The sequence below is a fragment of the Toxotes jaculatrix genome, chromosome 1 (genome assembly GCF_017976425.1).
Source record: "Toxotes jaculatrix isolate fToxJac2 chromosome 1, fToxJac2.pri, whole genome shotgun sequence".
In the NCBI taxonomy this organism is placed as follows: Eukaryota; Metazoa; Chordata; class Actinopteri; family Toxotidae; genus Toxotes; species Toxotes jaculatrix.
The window spans coordinates 24,646,552-24,667,994 of NC_054394.1; the positions used below are offsets into that span (position 1 = coordinate 24,646,552).

Consider the following 21,443-nt stretch of genomic DNA (forward strand, 5'->3'; position numbering starts at 1 on the left):
CCAGGCTGAATTTGTTTGAATGATGCTCTCAGAAAAACTGCAAGTTGGATTTTTGCAGGCCAAGCAGTCAGCCCCTACTGACAGGCACATGTTGAAAGCACTGTACTAGTCATGTAAAAAGAACAAAAAAATAGCTGGATGCCTGCATTGTCATTCAACCTTTAAACACATTTATCTTAATTTGCGTAGTTATATGCTCTGCCTCTTGTGTGTTGTGTGACCTCTGGAGCTGGTAAAGTAACATTATGTTCATTCCCTCGAGGAACGTGAAGAATGTTGCAGTGCACATATTTGAAGCTGCTGAGGCTGCTGAGTTCCATTGAATAGGCTACAAAGCCTGTTTCAGTGTTTGACCTCAGATTACCAAATCACTTAATATCTAAACCGCTGTCATGTAGCTCTTTGATTCAGACAGAGAGATAGATGACTGCGACTGGTGAGGAAAGTTTGTTTGGGGAATGAGCCCGGAGTGGATTCAGGAATCTGGATGAGGCTGTTTTCTCACTCACTGGACAAACGTGCCTGGATTCTACAGGTGTAGCAGAAGACGAAGGCAACATGACTGCAGCCCCTCACACTAAAATCACCAGTCAAACTCTTAGTCAAAGATAGAAACTGCTTGCTGTTATTCACGCTTCCTCTCAGGACATGATGTCATCCTCCCTCATTTTAACCATCTCCCTTAAGCAGCAGGATAATCAATCCTTCTCTCAGCAAACCTCACTATAAACTCTGGAGAATACAATGTAAGTAAATAAATAGTAATAGTAAGTAAATTATATAGGTAAAGATCAGCCTAACATTTTAAAGGATTTAACAGAAGAGGCAGGCAGGGTTAGTCGTGCATCACTTGCAATATATCTGCATATTTCTCAGAGGTGATGCAGTGCAGTTGTTTAGCATCCATGGCAGTCTCTTGCTCACACTTTCCTTCCTCCAGACTGAAATCATAGTTGTCGGGTGTATGATTTTGAACTCATAACTTTTATTTTGCGTTGTGTTTTTTTTAAATTTAATAAATCTTTGTTCATGTTTGTAGGTACAGCACAGAGCTTTCCCAGTTTGAATTAGTCCTCAGGTTGTCAGCATATTCCTTCCTTCGTTATTATCATTATTATTATTATTTTTTTGGGGGGGGGATACACAACACGGTTGCTGCATCTTCAGTGCATATGGGCCCCAGGTGGGTGTGTAGGTGTTCGTAGGCACAGACAGTGCGGACTAACTCAGACCTGCTCCACCTACACAGAAACACGCACACCTGTAAATTATTTAAAGCACCAGATGGGGACAGAGAGCACCCAGCAGTCAGCGGGCCATAAAGTCCCAAATGTCGTCGTCTTTTTTATCCAGTAAAATCAATCAATCTAATGTTTTTGTTTTTTTTTTATCTCAGAAAAGCAGATCACTGGATTCCACAACAGTTGTGTGAGTGCATCCATGTGTTCAGTGGCCTTTCACTTCTCTTCCCCTGCCAGTGTGAGCTGGCTCCAGACACTGCCGCTGCAAAGGTCAGCGTGTGTGTGTTTGTGTGTATGTAAAGCAAAAACAGTGATCTGTATAATGGGTTTTGTTGTTCCCAAAGCAGATGAAGACTGAGATTAGGCTTAAAGGGGACAGTGAATTTATTAGGCTTTCATTTCTGTGAGAACCATAATCCCAATGGAAGTAAAAGCTTTATTAGCTCATGAATTTTCACTGCTCTCCAGCCTGTCTGACATTATTTTCACTGGGACCTCATAGTAGTGCATTAAAATAATACTGAGCTGAATGTCCCCTTGACATTGTCCTTTGCCAGTTTCTGTAAAGCGCCACAGCAACAATGTCACCATCTGTACTGTGTTAATGAAACTTCTAGCTTTGCTATGTGTATTTTTCTACTAGCTTTAACAGCCATTTAATTTTACTGACATTTTAAGCATATGCTCTCAGATTATTTGGATGTTGGCTTATTTTCCTAAGCGCATCCCTGTGCTCTTAAAAAATGCAATATTTGTAATGGTTTTTGTAGCGCATGAATGATTTTTTTTTTTGCTGTGCCAAGCAAAGTGTGGTTGTGTCACTGTGTGCAGCTCAGCACCCTTGTGCCAGCTTCACACATTTTGTTGAAACCCTTCATGTCATGAAAGTAAATGACAAGCCAAGGAGGAAGAGAAAATAGAGGAAGAAAGAATACTAGAAAGTATTTCACAACCTCTACAACTGAAAATTGATTTTGTAAGAAGTTTGTTAAAAGCTCTCTCCTGGGATCATGTTTGTAACCAAGGGGGAAGACTGTGTGGAGACAAATGATCTGTGAACATTTGTTTCATTAGCACCTCATCTAAGACATATAAGGAACAGAGGGTAGGCCAACAAAAATCTAACGTGAGAGGACAAAATCATGCATTGGAATATAGTCCAACTAAACAGCATGTTAAGAATAACATGATGTGACATAACACCTACCTAGCATAACAAAGCCCACGTGCCTTGGGGGATGTTCATATCAGCATTTTCAATGGCAGAATTTTAGACTGAAATCAGTTTCAATAGAATCTGTGTGATCAGTGGATTCGCTCACGGAGGTGAAGTCAATACTTATTTACTTATATCACATTTTACATAGATTTATTTTAATTTACGTATTTAGCATACCGGTGTTATCCAGTTGGATGCAAGATTTGAATTTTTCTCTCAAGCTTTTTTTTTCTGTTTTTTTTTTTTTTGTTCTTGACGCAATCACTTCTGTCACTTGTTACTGTGGGCAGGAAGAATCCCAAACAGCATGTTCCAGCACCTTTGATTAATAATAATAATAATAATAATAATAATACATACATACATACATACACACATACACACACACACACACACACACATACATAATGTGGGCCAGTGGATTGTCCAATTCCATAAAGTTTTTACTGACCGTGTCTGTCTCTACTGGCCCTCCCTGCGTACCCATCATTTGAGGGTATGCATGACAGTGTGCTGCACATGCATTTTGGGACTGTGATCGTAGATGTATTCACCCTCAGTATGACGACGATGGTTGGATGACACAGCATATGAACTAGTTTGTTTTGAGCATACTGGCATTTTGATTCTTGAAAAACACAAGGCCGAACATCCAAGAACATAGTTTAACGGAAAAAGGAGCCCATGAGACTAAACCAGTAAAACAATTGCCAACAAGAAAAGACAACAACATAAGAAGACAAAGAACCTGAAACAAAAAGACAGAGGCATTACACCAAGATTTCCAAGTAATTTACAAAGACAGTTGTACCAAGCAGTGAGAGCCAAGTAAACTTAGCCTTGTCTGAAAAATGCATTCACTTCAGTTTTTTTTCCAACAAGATAAGTACTTCCCATCTGTCACCCCCATATTCTTTATCTGCGTCCATTATTAAGTTCTTGAGGTGTCCTCTGATCCCTCTCGTCCAGCCACTCCACTTAATTGTTCCTCGCTCTTGGAACTTTATAGAAGAGCACTGCACCCACCTGCGCTCACCTTGTGAAATGAGAAATACCATTAAAGGGAAGTGCAACTGGTTTTTCACTTTCTGCACCTGTGCTCTTTCAGTGTCAAGTACCCGTAGAGTTTGTATGGAACTCATAATGTGAGTGTACCGCATGCAGGTGTGGTTATTTTTACCTCAAGCTGAACAATGTCCTAGAAATATTCTTGGATGTAGCAGTTTGGCTCTTGATGTTCAGTTAAAGTATGAAATAGCAAATTCTTGTCTTTAAAATGTCTGACAGAGCACTCATAGATTATTATTTATATAGATAGATAATTTTTTGTAATCTTTTATTAATCAAAACTAATACAATAAGTGGAAAAAAAGCTTGTGGCCTTTCTTAAGTATACATGTATACTATACATGCTCTTTGATGCTTTAAAGAAAAAACATGTAAAGAGGGGAAGAGGATTTTCTGAATATCCACTCAACATTCGTTTCATCAGGAACACCACTCTAATACTGGGTAGTTCCTTCTTTTTGCTGTTGAAACAGCCTCAGTTCTTTGTGGCATGGATTCCACAAGATGTTGGAAACATCCCTTTGAGATTTTGGGTGTTGCTGTCACGATGGCATCACATAATTTCTGTATTCAAAGGTGTTCTATTGGATTCAGATCTGATGAACCCTATAGAACACCTTGCAGTATACTGAGCTCACTGTCATGTTCATGAAACCATTCTGAGATGGCTTTGGCTTTGTGACATGTTGCATTATCACGCTGGAAGTGTCCTTTCAAAGGCGGTAAATCATGGCCATAATGGTATGCACATGGTCAGTAACAATACTCAAGACTGTGGCTGTCATACCATGATTGATTGGTATTAATGGGCCCAAATTGTGCAAAGAAAACATTCCTCACACCATCACGCCACCACCACCACCACCGCCAGCCTGGACTGTTGACACAAGGCAGGTTGGGTTCATGGATTCTTGCTGTTCATGCCAAATTCTGACCCCTGCCATCTGTGTGCCTCAACAGAAATCTAGATTCACCAGCCCATGCTATATTTTGCCAGTCTTCAACTGTCCAGGTTTAGTGAGGCTGTGCCCTCTGCAGCCTCAGATTTCTGTTCTTTGCTGACAGGAGTGGAACCCAAAGTGGTCTTCTGCTGTTGTAGCCCATCTGACTCCAGGTTTGACGTGTTGTTCATTCTGAGTTGCTTTTCTGAGTCTGTCCATTTTCCTCTCTCATCAACGAGGCGTTTCCATCTGCAGAACTGCCGCTCACTGGATGTTTGTTTTTCTCACCATTCTGAGTAAACTCTATAGAGACTGTTGTGGGTGAAAATCCCAGTTTCAGAAAAAAAACTCAAACCAGCCTGTCTTACACCAACAATCATTCCACAGTCCAAGTCTCTGAAATCACATGCTTTTTCCTTCTGTTGTTTGATGTGAACATTAACTGAAGCTCCTGACCTGTATCTGCACGATCTTATCATGATTGCACTGCTGTCACGTGATTGGCTGATTGGATAATTGCATGAATAAGCAGGTGTTCCTAATAAAGTGCTCGGTGTATTTCACACCAGCTTTCAACTCTCAGCATCTGAGTCAGGCTGCGATATTGGTGTGGCTGAGAGTGATGATAATCACAGTGTCTAGAGAAAGAGAGATGTGTCTGTGTGTTTTGTAGGGATGTCATTAAGAGGAGGAGCATTTCCACTGTGTGTTTTTTTTTTTTTTTTTTTCTGTGTCAGCAGTCATTCAGGTTTTAACAGGCGGTCTGATCCTGCTCCTTTATCCCCATGATGATGCTCCTCTGAATCACACAGGCAGCTAGCTGCTCATCGCTGGGAGGCAGATTACTTCACCCTCTCAAAGACAGATGACATGATTTTGAACTTTTCCCCATCACAGTCATCGCTGAGTTGGCTGCTGATTGTTAAATCTATTTGGATTTGGCTTCTAATTTGGTAATGTTGGTAAAATACCCAGATTTGCAGCCTTTTTTCTTTTTTTTTAACATAATCTATATTTTGAGGTTTTCAAAGCGATTTGGATTCAGCAAGAAGATTTGACACTGGGGCAAACAAAAAGCTCAACTTTAGTTACTTGAATAGTCTAAAATTGGTCACCAAGATGACTCAGAGAGAAGTTCAGAGTTTTCATCTACTTACTGCCACGAAGAGTGGACGTCATGTTAATGTAATGTTTCCCAATACAGTTTGAGATAGCTCTATAAAGATATCTGAGAACCTATTAGTTTTATAACTGGTTTAATTTCAGGATTTTAATCGAAAACATTATTTTAATCATTGAACTTAATAGCTTTTAGATGCAGTTAATCCCCATAGTGCTCATATCACTTCTTACTACTTTGGTGGTGGGAGAATTTTACCACCCAGCTGTAACATTTATGGTTTAATTTCAGTTGAAATGCTCCTCCTAATAACATGATATCACTAAGAATATTTTCCTGTATAAATACAATGATGGCAAATGTGTACAAAATAGCGTATCTAAAATAATCCAGTTAATATTATAAGTACGGTTATGAAGTACATATACCTTTTCAACAAAACAAAAACTCTTGTATGTTTAACTACTGATGAAGTGAGTATATGGACACATCTAAAAATCAGAACATATTGTCATCAGTGTAGTATTGTAGGAACTGGCAAAAATTTACCTGATTTCAACCTGAGTGGCATTGTTCTCTGTTGTATTATTTTATTCTAAGTAAGTTTGTTTTTTTGTTGTTGGTTCCTTTATCTCTAAATTGTGTAATTATTTACAAATACACAAAAATACAATGTATGATCATATTGAATTATGGTCAGGCTCTACTTTATAAGCAGCTGCACGTTACTAACCAAGCACACGGTTCTCTGAATAAACTGTGTAATGAAATTAATCTTCTGAACTTGTCCACAGTCTACCAAAATCTTTCTTAAACGCCCCACTGGTCAGAACTAAAGAAGCGGCTTGGATGAGAGGTGCAATGTAGTCAAGCTCTAAAACCAAGACCAGCTGCCCTCGGGTCAACTCTCCTTGAATAACCATGACCTGGATGACTGAGAATCTTCAGATACTCCACCGGTTTTGATCAGGGAAACCAATCTTGATTTGGAATAGGAGCAGCATTCAGAATTTGCTCAGAGTTATGCTGCATCCAGCTTATACATGGATCAGGAAACTCAATCTCTGACTACATTTCAACATCCAGACACCACTGACTGTCCGGCACGTCACTGCCGACACTGACAGACTGGACTTCAAGATATTTGTTTTCTCTTGGAAAAATCAGAGAGAGAGAGCGAGAAAGAGATGTCCGCACTTCATTTTCTTCCCTGAAGACTGGGCATTCTGAATTTTGTATTTTTATTTATTTGTTTACAAGTCGACAGTGAGTCTTCCATTTTTTTGACTGTTACCACAAGTAGATAATTGTCTTGAATGTATTAGGTGCACAGGGGAAATTTTCCATTAGACAATAGGTGTGTACACACACATACAAGTGCACAGTCTCACACAAACACCTAGATGTGTGTTACTGTCACCTATGAGAGGGGAGGGGGGGTGTTGATGTGTTAATGGCTTTGGGTTGCTATGAGGATTTAGGGTTCGTGTTACATTATCACCTGCCCGTCCATGCTGGGACTCTCAGGACTCGGCATCTCTGGAGACACAGCACAGTGTCTTCGCAGCCATAATGTGATGGAAGAATATTCAGAACTCAACACACAGTATAAGTGTGTGTGTTTGGCAAAACATTGTGAAACATGGCTTGCTGATCAGAGGATTTTTATCTCGATCTGGGGTTTCGTATTGCGTGTCTTATCTGCAGTGATCCTCCTCTCATATTGTCCTTTTTGTCTCCAGGGAGCAGCCAATCTACACCACCAGGGCCCATGTCTTCCAAATCGACCCAACCACCAAGAAGAACTGGGTTCCTGCCAGCAAGCAGGCTGTCACTGTCTCCTATTTTTACGACAGCACACGTAACAGCTACCGCATTATCAGCGTGGACGGATCCAAGGTATGTGTGTGTGTGTGTGTGTGTGCTTCTGTGTCTGTGAATTTAGCAATATGAGAGAGTTATGGTTGGAAACATTTAACTGCCCTCAGGAGACATGGTTCAAGCTGAGGAAAACGCTCAGAGCTAGAACTGAACAAAAGGAATTGTCAAACATATTAATTTTACATTTGCTGCTCCTACCTCAGCATCAGCCTAACATGTTGCCATTTAATATTTCTTGTTCAGTCTTTCTGTATTCCTTAAGAATTCATTGCATCATCTCACCTGGTAAAATATAAAAGATGGTCTGCAGTCAGGGCCAATGTATGAATAATCACAAATAAAGGCCTCCTATTTAACATTTCTTAATGCAAATGGTTTGTAACACACTATAATGTGTTTTAAGTAGATCCAAGTGTTATTCATGTACATGTAAATGTATGGCAAGAGTTCAGCACAGGACAGGATTACCAACCCACCAGTAAGAGTTCTCATACAGGTTGAAATCAGAGTTTCAACATCAGGAAACATCCCCTCTAACAAACTAATAAGAGCAGCTAAGAGCTACATATCTTTTGAGTTTCAGTTACACTCAATTAGCTGTAATTTACTGTGATCAATAAACAGCAGACAGTAATCACACTTTAAGCACTATAGAGCTTTTAAATAGTGGTCCCAGTTTTTCTGCTTTCCAGTGAAATCCCTCTGCACTGCTTTTTGACCTGTTCTGACGTTTTTCATCCGTGTGTGTCTAAGAATTGCTTAGTTATAGAACATGCGCTTTATGTGAATATTCTCAAGTAAAAAACAACAGACTGATTCTCCAAAAGGATTTTGATTTGTCATCACAAGAGCATGACGTTTGGATTGAATCGTGCATGTGATAACAGACACCATATGAGTGTGCCTATATCCCGTATTCACACCTTCCTCCCCCGCTAAGTGAATTCTGTGTTTCCATGGCGATCAGTCTCCTCTCTGTGTGAAAACTGTAGGAGAGTTATGACAGTGGTATCCCTCTGCTGTCGGGCAATCACCTTTCGCACAATCTTAAATCAGTCAGATTACCTGCAGAGCCACTTCGGAGACTGAGCAGGCTGACAGTTGTTTGGATCTGTTTATGTTCCTGTAGTTTGTGCTCTTGCCATGCATTTCGCTGTTTGGGTAAAGGGCCTGTGGAGTTCAGTATTAGGATTACCAACCCAACAGCTGAAGGGTGGGTCTCACAGGAACTCAACATAGTATTTGCTCTGCAAGCATTTTCTCCTGTTGCTAGAAAGAAACTCTTAACAGCGACAAATAAATGCTAACCACACAGGGTTTTAGTTGTGTCTGGTAGCTTCAAATAAGTTTGTTCCTTTGACCATCTGGCTCAAATATAAAGGGCTTCCACAATTTTAAGTAAAATCCATCTGTAAAGAAAATTAAAATGCATTATTCCTCTGTTCCAGCAAAGCACTATTGAGTCAAGCTCTGTTAGCTTCAGAACAGCTCTCTTCCCACAGCTAGAAACCACAGAGGCAAGACTCTGATCTGTTGTGTCATCAAGCGGCATGGTGCTATAGCACCGACAATAACTGACAATAGATCACTGAAAATAAATGCAGTCTCCTTGCATGTTTCATCTCTCAAGAAATGAGGTTGGAAATCTACTTTATTTCAGGCTACGTGCATCTTTATTTTTGTAAGTCCTCCATATCTTCAAGGCCAGGAGTCCTCTCTCTGCTCTCCCACTCCTGTCATCTTATTGTCTCTCCACTCTCCTGTAACGTTGAGTAACAGAGCAGTATGTGTCATAAAATGTCTGCACGCAACAGCTAATGTGAGGTATGAGGATAAAACGGTATGAAATTTTATCTGTTTCAATAGGGAGGACTCCTGTTGATTTCAGTCCTGTCCCTTTTTCCAGTTAATTTAAGCAAGTCAGAGAGATGTCGGTATGTGCAAAGTAACTGAAAGCAAGGAAATGTTGAGTCATATCAAATAAATGTTAAATATAGTTTCTAGTTTGTACACTAGCTGCAAGGGAGACAGGTCTGTCTAGAACAATACTCTGTGCTGCTGCACACACAAACTACGACAGACCGTCAGCTTATATTCGTCCATCCGTGATGGCTGTGCAACTCGCTGATGGTGATCCGGGAAGTAGAGGAGCATATCAGCACATTTGAGCATCATTTGCTCACCCTGAATCGCGCTTCACAAACAGCAATGTAAAAAGCACAGTGGCAACACAGTGAAAAGTTTTCTTGTAGTACTTTATGGTTTATTCCAAGTGTGGTAACTTTTCCCGCTAATGTGGAGAAAAACTTTCAGCTCTTTTCATTTTGAACATTCTTTATGGTTTTTTGCCTCATAACCTTCTCTCCTACATCCTACTGTGTTTTTAACTACCTATTTTTCTTCTTTATTTCTTACTACTTCTATCACAGCCAGGGTCCAAAATTAACATTTTGGCTCATTTTGTGCTGTCGGCTGGTGAGCTAAAAGACATGTTTCTGCCAAGAATAAGAATTTCTCTAAGTGAGCTTGTTGAATGTGTTATTGGCTGGTAAATTTGCCAGATGTTCAGTTTTAACTAGTTCAATGTATATGCCAATATTACAACCTACAGCCAAGTTTCCTGTCTTATCATCACCTCGTTCCTCTTTAAAATTTTGGCTGCACCCTAAGTACACCATGTAGTTTCTCTACTTGTGTGTCATACAGTTTTGTTTCCACTAAGGCTTACTTCTACTCGGCACATGTCTGGGGGACATACACACTTTGTCCTTCCGTATTTGACCCCCCTCCCCAACAACACTTCTAAGTTCAGGTTTGGGTGAATTGCTAAAATCAAGTCCCAAAACAATTATTTATTAGGATTATGGTGCACTCACACCAAAGCTGCTGTGAGCTACTGTGAAGCTCCAACATGAGGAAATTCAGTTTTGTAAACAGCCTTGAATATCACCGATTATTTTGTCAGGAAAAAAAACAAACTGGGACGACAAATAATAAAAAAACAAATGTCATCTGAGGCATGATCTGCATTCATTAACTTCTTCCAATGAAAGGGCTGCTATTCATTAGCTGACTGTCAAGACTTGAGGCTGGAAGGCAGTCGTATTTCTAGCCTTAGCAGATGAATTTCCTGTTTTGCTGTAGTGCACATTTAAAATACAGTAAATTCAGTATCAAGCTGGAATTATAGTTTTGCGAAGTGTAAATATCTGTAGATCTGTGTAGAAAAGGGCAACCACAGATCGCAGAGGAGCTGACGTGCACACTTTCTAAATCTCAACGACATTCTGTGGAGCCCTGCGTGTCAAACAAGTTGATTGGTTCATCCAGCACATTCATGTTCATATTGTCACTTCATGTTTGCCTATGTGCAGCCAGGAGGAGCATGTTCTGACCCTTAGTTCTACAGTCACAAAGAAAAGTGAAATGTTATGTAAGATCAGAGCCTAATTATACAAAAATCAACACATAATTTCTGACTTTTATATTAGACTGTCACTGTTATGATTAAGGCAAGTATGAGGGCCAGCTCTGTCATAATAAGTCAGTAGATCTTCATAAATTTATACGGAAATGCAGAAAACCGCTCTCACTTTAAGATTTTAATATGGTGACGTACCCCTGACTCCAAGTTACCCCCTCTCTGCTCATCATAAACCAAACCTGCGTCATTGCCACCAGGGAACAGTGTGTTTTTGCAGAACTTAATATATGGTGAGATCAAATGCATCAGGTCATTAAAGCGGCTGGCAGACGTACAAAAAATATTTAACATTTCTACATCCACATCACACCTCTGCCTGATGAGCAATCACAATTTTACATTTTGCTGCCTGGTTTGATGAAAGGACACTGCGGCCATCATCTCTTTCTTTGGCTGTGTTTCAGTGATCACACCACTGCCAGTTCCTCCTGTTCATCATCATGACTATCCTCGCTGCCCGTTTATCACCATTATTTTGATTATATATCCCTCCGAAACTAAGCTTTTTGCCATAAATTCAGCTGGAACTCACTGACGTCTGCAGTTGTTGACCACGGACAATTAATGACGTGCTCAAATGTTAAAAGCAAGTTCAGTGATACAGACTAGTTTAGCTTTTTAAAATGAGCACTGTATTCAAGTATTGTGTATCAGAGTATTTTGTTTCAGGTTGCTTTTTTTTTTTTTTTTTTTTTATGAAATGTGAAATTGTGTCACAAGTTAGCTTAGGGTTTTGGCTCTCAAAAAAACCAAGACATTTAAAGTTTAATCATCTTAAAAAAGCTACCACTCAGTGTAGTGTGTGTCCCTCTTTTTTCCCCAGCTCTGACAAAAGATTCCGGCATTTGGTGCTTAACAAGTGATCACAGCTCTTTCCGTCCCACATAGTCCTCTCCCATGTTATACATCTTCTGTATGTCCTGACACTGCAGATTCTGCGCACTCTGCAGACACATAATTAGCAGAGGAAGATTTCTCCCATAACCTCCTGGCTGTCTCTAAGTTTCTAACTGACTCTCGGGGGGTGGAGTTTCACTCTGCACCCCTAGTGCCACTTGATCTGCAGCCTGGGCTCACCACCCTCACAGCTGCCAGCGTCACTCTGCTCTCCCTCCCTCTGTCACACCCTCCCACTCTCTCTGAGTCGTACACACATACATGCCAGCACACAATCACAGGGTCCAGGAAGATGGGGACAATATATATCGCAATATTAATCAAGACATAAAAAATTATATAAAATAATCAAATTGACTGATCAAAGAATAACATAAAAAATCAATACAATACAATTAACTTGAAATAATTACGATTCTTTTTGATAAAATCGTCAGCAGTGCTGAATCATCATCCAGCCCTAGCTGTGAGTGAGCTTCAGGTGTTCAGAACTGGACAGGTCTACAGTGTGTGGTTTCTGTGGTTAATGTTGTGCTCTTGCTGCTCATTATCTTTTTACACTTCACAGACAGAGGTTAGGCAGGTTCACTTACTGCACTTTTCCACCCATAGGTTATTTTAAAAAAAAAAACAGGCTCAGGCTTATCTGGTCTTATTTTACCAATTCCACTCGCTTTTATAGGCCCATATTCTTAAATCAAGGAATATCAGTCCAACAAGGTGCATGTTAGCTTCCTCAGATTAACATTAAGTTTAAGTCAGTTGTCAATCTGACAACACAAGTCCTGTCCATGGTATGTAGAGAAGACTCTGACAGGGTTTTATTCAGAGATTTCTTCTTGAGGTTATGTTCTAGTGTTTTAAATGGTTGGTTGTGTATGTTTACCATCTGTTTACCTAATTGTTTCCTTTTGTTGTTTTGTTTTTCTTTTCCTTTATCCTCCAGCACCAGCCCATTTTCTCCACAATGATCATTAAAGTTTCATCTTATCTTAACACTTCTCTTTGAGCCAGTGTTATGAGCGCTGTTAAATATTCACCCAGCTGCTTCAGATTAGACATGTGAGTGTTCAGGCTTTGCCCAGGTTTCCTCTTCAGGGGAAATTAGGTCACCTTTGTTTTGATGAAGCCTCTGAAAGAATGATGATTTTAAAATTAGATCACGGCACCTTGGTAAACTGCCACTCTCTTTAGAAACCTTTGATGAGGAAGCAAAGCCTGAATCAGAGGTTGCAACTGTAGTCAGTATATGACACTGATAAAAGTCTTGTTTTGGGTATGAACAATGATCTCTCTCTCTTGAGAAGTCATTGTTCTGAATGGGACACAAATGTCTGTCTGGATTGTGTCCTAATCTGCTCAGCCTCTGCTTTTTCACTCTCTGTGTTCAGTAATGATGCAGCGTAAAGTGTTTTAACACCTCAGCCAATGACAAGATGGAGAGGGAGACTGTGGAGGTGTAGAAAAGGACATGAGTCTGTCAGCAATTTGAATTCTCGAATCCTGTGTTCAGAGCCATGTTGCTATGAAACAACAGCTGCACTGTGATTAAACTGTCTTCTATTGTTTCTTAATTGTTGGTAATTTGCATGTGCTGCTCTTAAGTTCTCATATCCTGGTAGCGAGATTGGGGTTTGTGTACATGTGCAGCAGTAAACTAAAGCTGCTTGTGTTTACATGCACATTGAGCTGTTCATATGGGAGTGGACACCATTGTCTGTATTTTCAGCGGTGCAGTAAACACATAAATCAGTGCCGTCTGGTCGGACCGAAGTAGTGTTTTAAGCATCTCTTGGTTTCTACTGTCGCTGTCTCATGCACCAGTGACAATTTTAGACTGCAGCAAATGTTTTCTGGCAGCTGATTTACTGCATAGCTGCAGCAGGTGAATGTTTACTGTGGCAAATATGGAGATAGTAATTTGACTACTTAGAGGTTAGTGGGTCAGCAGTCACCACTGCAATGTCTGTGTGTTGGTGTTTTAATTTTTTTTTTCTTTTAAAGTAGAAGAGTGTGTTACCCTCTATTCAGAGAATGTAGAAGATAAGTACTATTTGAACAAGTTTTTTGTGTAAAAAGTTGTGATGTGTGACATTGTGGAAAATTTAATTGCTTTGTATTGTAGAGAGATTCTTAAATATGCATATGAGTCTGACTCTTTTTATGAAGAGGAACATACAAAGAAAGAAATGTATAAAAAAGCCAATTGTAATCAAACTTGTCAGTGTGGGCATAGTGACAGACATGGGCAGCGTATTACAGCTTTACTCTGGTATGAATGGAGCCACAATAGGGGATTGTCCTTTACTAAATCAATAGGACTATTCATCGTGTGAATGCAGCTGCTGAGGCTCCTTTTCTAATATGTCTTGGCAGAATGAGACACACAGATTTTAAATCACAGCAATAGAGATGGACGTGAGGGGTGCGGGTCATGTCAGGTGAATGTAAAACTATGCTGGAAGTCTTTACACCTGTATCGGTTACCAGAATGATCTCTAATAAAGCTAGAAATTAATGATTAATTAATGTTTTTTTAAAATATCCTAACAGGTGATCATCAACAGTACCATCACACCCAACATGACATTCACCAAGACATCCCAGAAGTTTGGCCAGTGGGCAGACAGCAGGGCCAACACTGTGTTTGGACTGGGCTTCTCCTCTGAGCAGCAACTGACCAAGGTGAGAGGAAACATTTCCCATTTCCGCAGCATCACACAAAGTCACATTAGATTTTATGTGATACGTCGCTTAGAAACAGCTGATTTATGTATTTTTCATAAAACTCAAGTGCGACAGTGCACAGTTGGTTATTAACTGAACATCAGATGGGCAACTGAAGCAATCAGAAAAGGATTTAAGGGTATACGTGATTCTGAAGTACTCACTTTCACTATGGAGCCAATTATTTCTGTGATCTCCCAAAACTTGTAAGATGAGCCACACTGCGTATGACACATTGGCTTGTATTGCCACTAATCATCACAGCTCTTTCACATCTCTCTGATATTTTCAGTTTGCTGAGAAGTTCCAGGAGGTAAAAGAAGCAGCCAAGCTAGCAAGGGACAAATCTCAAGAGAAGGTGGAAACATTGAGCAATCACTCCCAGGTAAATGATCTCTCTGCTGTCTGAAATTCTGATTCAGTACAACACCTCTGCTGTTCAGCTGTTTCCCCTACAGTCGCTGTGGTCCTCTACAGAGAGGGAAATAGAAGCACTGCAGAGAAAATGAGAAATTAAAAGGTTTCAGTTTAGCTCACTTTCCTTCGCAAACACTAAAGGATTCAAACACCAGATTCTGTGTTTAAAAATAGCTTCTGGCATGATCAAATATTCAAATAGTTTAGTTCAAATATTTATATGAACACAGATCTATGAACCTTGTCTTGAATATTACATGTTATGATAGTCTGACTGATCATAAATGAGAGGTCAAAGGTCATCCTTAGCTACTTTCATACTTGCAGGCACCAGCACTGCCAGGCAGTAGCAATTAAGAGGATAAGGAAGCAAAAGTAAGAAAACAAAATAAAACAAAGGTTTCTTGGTTTTACAGAAATAATCTCAGATTGGTAAATCTGTCAGTAATTAGTAAACAGAACTGATTTGGGGTAGATCCAGAAGCTACGGCTCAGTAACTGGCCGCCAGGTCTGCTCTTTGCCTGCGCTGACTCCAGATGGCAGGAATCAGATTCTGCTCTGAGACACACAAAGCTGCTGGGCCATATGACATGATAAATACTGGCAACAGTTTTTCCTCAACCCTCCGCTGTCATAGCTGACGTGTCCAGGTTGTTTACTGTGTTTCACTGAAAAAAGCCCACGGCCCTTTATTGCACAGACAGAACCCATCAGACCTTTTGAAAGCTCCAGCTGAGCTTCAATCAAAACCTGCCCTGAACCATAACAGGTTTCCCACTGTCCCATCCCAGGAGTCTGGACGTGAGACACCCTCCACCAACCAGGCATCTAGCATTAATGGGACAGATGATGAGAAGATCTCTCATGTCGGTCCGGAGGCTGCTCTGCTGAAGACCGAGAACGAACGCCTCAAGAGTGCAGTAGAACAGAGGTAAGGTTTCATTTCATGGGAACATCAGAAGAACCTCTTTAATGTGATTTGCAGTTGATTTGTTTCTTCCTTCACGATTAAATCACCTTTTTTATATTTGATCAATAACATAACTAAATGTGATCTATTAGCCTTCATCCTCATGTCTACTCCACATTGCAACAGTCAGATTAATGTAATATTTAATTTAAATTCAAAAGTGTACATTAACCTAAACAAAGGAGGTTGTTTTTTAAATAAATATTTTCCTCTTCTTAAAGAAAATAGTTTGGATTTCTCTGTTTTCTGTTCTCCAATTGTCTTATGGCCAAATAAATTAAAATACACACACAAATTAGTTTACAGCAGGCAATGATGCGTAGGCTGTATAAACCTTTTTTTCTGGAGCAGCAACATAAAAAACACAGATGTTTGGAATCTGTTTATTTGAATATGAACTAAAAAAGAGTGGAAACAAATCAAGGAGACATGTACAAACACTGCACTGTGATTATGAGGATAAACTGTATGACACGTAATCACAGTGCATGGTCAGAATCAAGTAAAATACACATAAATTTGTGATTTTTTTTTTTTTCATCCAATCATTCAAGAATTTTAAGGGATTCAAAACTTTTGGATCCCACTGTATATGTTTTACTAGAGCATATGGGCAATCTGATGTTACCATGCATATCATTAATTTTACTGAGTCACCCAAATGCTGCTTTATTATTGTGTGTTAATCCTCAAAAATGACTCATAATCTCACCACAGTCAAACAAAACTCTATGCACTGCAGCTCCTGATGGCTTTCACTGTTTTATTCGAGTGTTGTTCTTATCTCGGCACCAATCTGTGCTCAGATGTTCTCCCTCTTCATTTTACTGCTCCTGCAATGATATCAGTCCTCAAAGGGCTCAGTAATCATCTGATCAAATCTAAAGAGTGATGCTCCACTCCACCATTTGTTACCTTGCCTTTATAATCCAGATGCTGAGTGTATAAAGTGGTAATTGCGTTAAACACCAGATGTAGTTCCAGATGGGATTAAAATGACCCCAGGGCCTCAGAGTCAACTAAAACTGCAGTGAGTAAATTTAGCCAGAATTAATACTGGCTAGCACCAAAAAAAGGTCCTGAGTAGGGATGCACCAATCCACATTTTTTCACTTCCAATCCGATCCCAATACCTGAATTTGGATATCTGCCGATACCGATACTATTCCGATACCAGAGCTCTGTTTGCTTTTATATTATTATTATTATTATTGATTTTATATGATGCTATAATAAATATTCTCTACAGGCAAGTATGATATGTACGAATGTATGCATATATGTCCCAAAAGGCAACCCGAGGTAAGTATAAGGTCAGAAAAATAGGAAATCCTGTTAAGTCAATATTTATTAAATTCAAGAGATACCCATAAAGGGTAACCTTCTTTTAGACTACCCCTCTCCAAATAAAATAGAAATAAAAAGGACTACTTGATCTGATCAGCACAAATTAAGTATACTAGCTCTTGTAGCAGCAACAAATCAAGATTTTTCAAATCTCAAACATCCGGAGGGGCGGAAGCTCACTCACGGTTCATTTTCTTCCTGCTGTACATAACTCTGTGAGTAATATATTGTTGGTGTGTGAATTACCTGTATAACTTTACTGTTACGGTGTTCCGCTTTGGTTTATCGTTTGTGTAAAAGTTACTAGCGCGACCGATGCTAGTGCGCTAGCTCGTCAATGGGATTCTCCATATTATGTTAGCATCGAGCTAATCGCTATTTATTACTTGTAAGTCGCGACGGAGCTTCCGCCCCTCGGTACAACGACTTTACAAACACTGCACGTTGCAAACATTGCACGTTGCTGTCTTGCATGGCGGACATGTTGTGCTAAAAAGTTGGTTAGCCACGGTGCTGTTAAAGCCTCGCCTGCTAGCTGGCTGCAAACTGTGGAATTGTTTTCATTCATAGACGTGTCTTATTCATAGACTGTATAAAACATGGACGTAGCACCCGGGACGTCACTCATTTGTTTCGGGGAGTCGGTTTTGTGACCAAACCATGGGCATTTGAGCTGCGCCATCTTGGATTTTAGTTGGAGCGTACTTTCCAAATTTGGCGAAGAAGCGGTTACTCTACGGGTCAGCCGCCCGAGAACCCACCACTTAGCTCGGAGCAACCGAGCTAGCCTAAGGCTAATCAGCTAGGCTAACAAGCTAAGCGGCAGCAACACGCAGCTACATCCACCACACGACAGTCCCCGTGTCCGACCCGACTAGCTCGACCCCATACAACCGCGACACACAGCATCCAACAGAGATCATAATGTTGCTATATTAAAACGTTAAAACATTATTATTGTCATTATGTAATGAAAAAGAATGATAATAATAGTAATATATTAAAATATTTAATATTTACCGGCTTTCACCGCTGCCTCCACCCACTATCCACTTACAGAACAGTTACAGCAGCACACAAACAGCAGCAGCAGCCGCTTACTGTCGGAGCTGCTCTGTCCATGCAATGTCGGACTGTTTAAACAGAAAAATGAGACGAAATAAAATTGTAGCCTAGTATTCCCGCAATAAACGTACTCTGAGAGCACGGAACACACCGCAACAGCGTTCCTAACATTAGCTGCTCCGGTCCTCTGTCTGTATCAGCAGCGACCATAAATCGGCAATTAAGTCATAAGCTAGCGGCAAAATATGCTAATACATGCTAATTAGTGCAAACATCCAGGAAAAATGGTGAGAAATTTACTTACCGAAAAAACTGCAACACAGACGGTCGGTTAGTACAGTCTACACTACAACAAGCCATACTGTCACAAAACCTGTCCGAACATTGGCAAACAAACACGGACACTGCAGCACTGGCAGTTAGCTCTTTGCTAAAGCATCGGCTGGGCTAAACCGGTAAATATTAAACATTTTAATATATTCTTATTTTTATCATTATTTTGGTGGTTATCATTAATATTAATGTTTTAATATACGTTATACGTATAACGTTTTAATATATTTTTGATATGAAATAATAATTGTTTCACAGTTAAATAATAGGCTAGAAATACATTTCCCCCCACAACTCCATCAAACTCTGCAGCTCCACCTAAAACCTCTCTATCTGAAACAGTCATGCTTAAAACACAGCAGCAACATTATGATCTCTGTTGTATGCTCTGTATCGCGGTCGCACGGGGTCGAGCTAGTCGGGTCGGACTCGGGGACTGTCCTGTGGTGGATGTAGCTGCGTGTAGCTGCCGCTTAGCTTGTTAGCCTAGCTGATTAGCCTTAGGCTAGCTCGGTTGCTCCGAGCTAAGTGGCCGGGTTCTCGGCCGGCTGACCCGTAGAGTAACCGCCTCTCCGCCAAATATGGAAAGTACACTCCCACCAAAATCCAAGATGGCGCAGCGCAAATGCCCATGGTTTGGTCACAAAACCGACTCCCCGAAACCAATGGATGACGTCCCGGGTGCTACGTCCATGTCTTATACAGTAAGGTCACATTACGCTGCGTCACGTTGAGACACGTCTCCGTTCAGGAAATCCATTCCACATTTTGCAGAGCAGTCGGCAGGGAATCACTTGTGGAGTCATTTCAACAGACAACATTAAAGCACAGAAATGGTTCATAAATCGGACATCTCCACAGGTTGGATCGGAAATTTCCGATCCCTGAATCGGCCCCATCCCTAGTCCCTAGTTAGAGGTATAAAAAAACAAAACAAAACAAAACAAAACAAAACAAAACAATTAGCCTACCTTCCCTGGCAATACATAAGACTTCATACACACAAGAAAATAAGAATGATATAAAAATCTGCATGAGCAGTGTGGATAACATTTCATGGATGTAGTAATTCTTTTCTTTGAAAATCATTAAGATTTAATCATTAAGACATTCTTGGACAGGACAGGTAATTTAGTACTAATTATATGGAACGTTGCTGGTGTAACATAGTTTGGTCCACTGTCATTCCCTGTCTTTGTTGGCCCTTTTTCATGCCTTCACAAGGCTGTGGGATTTTCGTTTGTGGAAGCGTGTCACAGCAGTGAAACAACCGTGGACTGCAGAATGCTGCTGTGCAAGTCTGTCCACATTTGATGGAGAGTAGCAAACTTCAACTCAGCCATGCATAAGGATGGGGACAGTGATGCATACTAAATATACATCAAAACCTCTCCAGCCTTATTGATAAGACAGAAACAAAACATCTGCGGTTTGAAAAGATAAACTGTATGTCGGTACAAACCACGCAACAGATCATCAGACCTTTGAGACTTTTCTCTCTTATTTCTTTTTATGGTCTAAACATGTCTTGACAGTGTGATATGCATCACATCTAATTAAGGAATTTGTAGCATTATGTCTCATGTCAGTAGGGCACAAGCTCCAGGCACCTCAACACTAACCTGTCCAAATTTTCCTTCCATTAATAACTCACCTCCTGGATCTCTCTCTCTCTGTCTCTCCTGTCTTGACAGCAACACCAACGCCAAGAAGTGGGAAACAGAGCTGCAGACTTTAAGAGAAAATAATGCAAGGCTGGTGGACGCACTGCAGGAGTCTTCAGCTAATGTAGAGAGCTGGAAGAAACAACTTAGTGCCTGCAAGGAAGAGAGTGAAGCTCTCAGGGAAAAGGTAATACAATCATGCACTCCTACGAGGAAGTTAAATGATGTACACAAACCCATCGATCCTGCTCGCAGCAAAGGTGACGGGTTATAAACACTGTTGCCTCTTTTTAGAAAGGGAACAGAACTGCACCACAAAATGAAGAGATTCTTTATGCTAGTTAGGTTAATCTAAAATCTGTGGTGTGATGAGTGAATCCCTCACCATATTGGGATAAATCTCACACTTGTCTCACACTTGTCCACTTTGAGCAAGAGGAGTACTGTACATTTTATAAGCTTCTGTGTTCCCTGCACCAGAGTCTCAGCTCCAAGTCCACTATAAATAGAATCATTTTAGTTTCATAATCAATGTGGGCTGTTACTGCAGCTGGGCTGGTGTTGCAATGATACTCTTCATTTTGTAGCATGCCTCAAATTGTTTTTAATTGCTAGTGTCACTACTATATATACAGTATATCCAGGGTTTCACAAATACACATGCATGTATGTAGGATTGATAAACAAAATGGGAATATTTCCTAGAAGTCTGTTGTCACGCTGACCATTTTTCACTGTAAAAACTTGACATTTTTCAAAAAGCACCTTTTTGGCTTTGTGTTCAGATCGCAGAACTAGAAGCCCAGTGTAATGAAGCCAATCAGGAGAAGCAGAAAAACGCACAACTGACCGTACGAGTGCAGGAGCTGGAGTCTGAGCTACAGGACAAAGAGCAGGTGAGACGTCGGCTTCACATTTGTCTTGAAACAACAGGGCCAGCCTCGAGAACTGGGTTGTCTAAAAGAGTTTGTAAAATAATGCCTTTAATAATAGAAGCGGCACATTTCCTTGAAACCCTATGATTCATTCAGTCTCTTTCGTCAGAGAAATGTAAGTTTTCGGGTTAGC

The 21,443-nt window shown here is 40.3% G+C and overlaps 1 protein-coding gene across 1 annotated transcript in view; it reads left to right on the forward strand.

Annotated features, from left to right (window-relative positions):
• The window catches only part of homer2 (homer scaffold protein 2), a 33,070-nt gene that overhangs the window by 5,036 nt on the left and 6,591 nt on the right, over positions 1-21,443 (forward strand). Inside the window, exons 2-7 of the mRNA XM_041042554.1 lie at positions 7,332-7,488; positions 14,405-14,536; positions 14,871-14,963; positions 15,788-15,927; positions 20,406-20,562; positions 21,161-21,271. Of these exons, the coding sequence (XP_040898488.1) occupies positions 7,332-7,488; positions 14,405-14,536; positions 14,871-14,963; positions 15,788-15,927; positions 20,406-20,562; positions 21,161-21,271 (790 nt within the window). The remainder of the gene's footprint in view (positions 1-7,331; positions 7,489-14,404; positions 14,537-14,870; positions 14,964-15,787; positions 15,928-20,405; positions 20,563-21,160; positions 21,272-21,443) is intronic.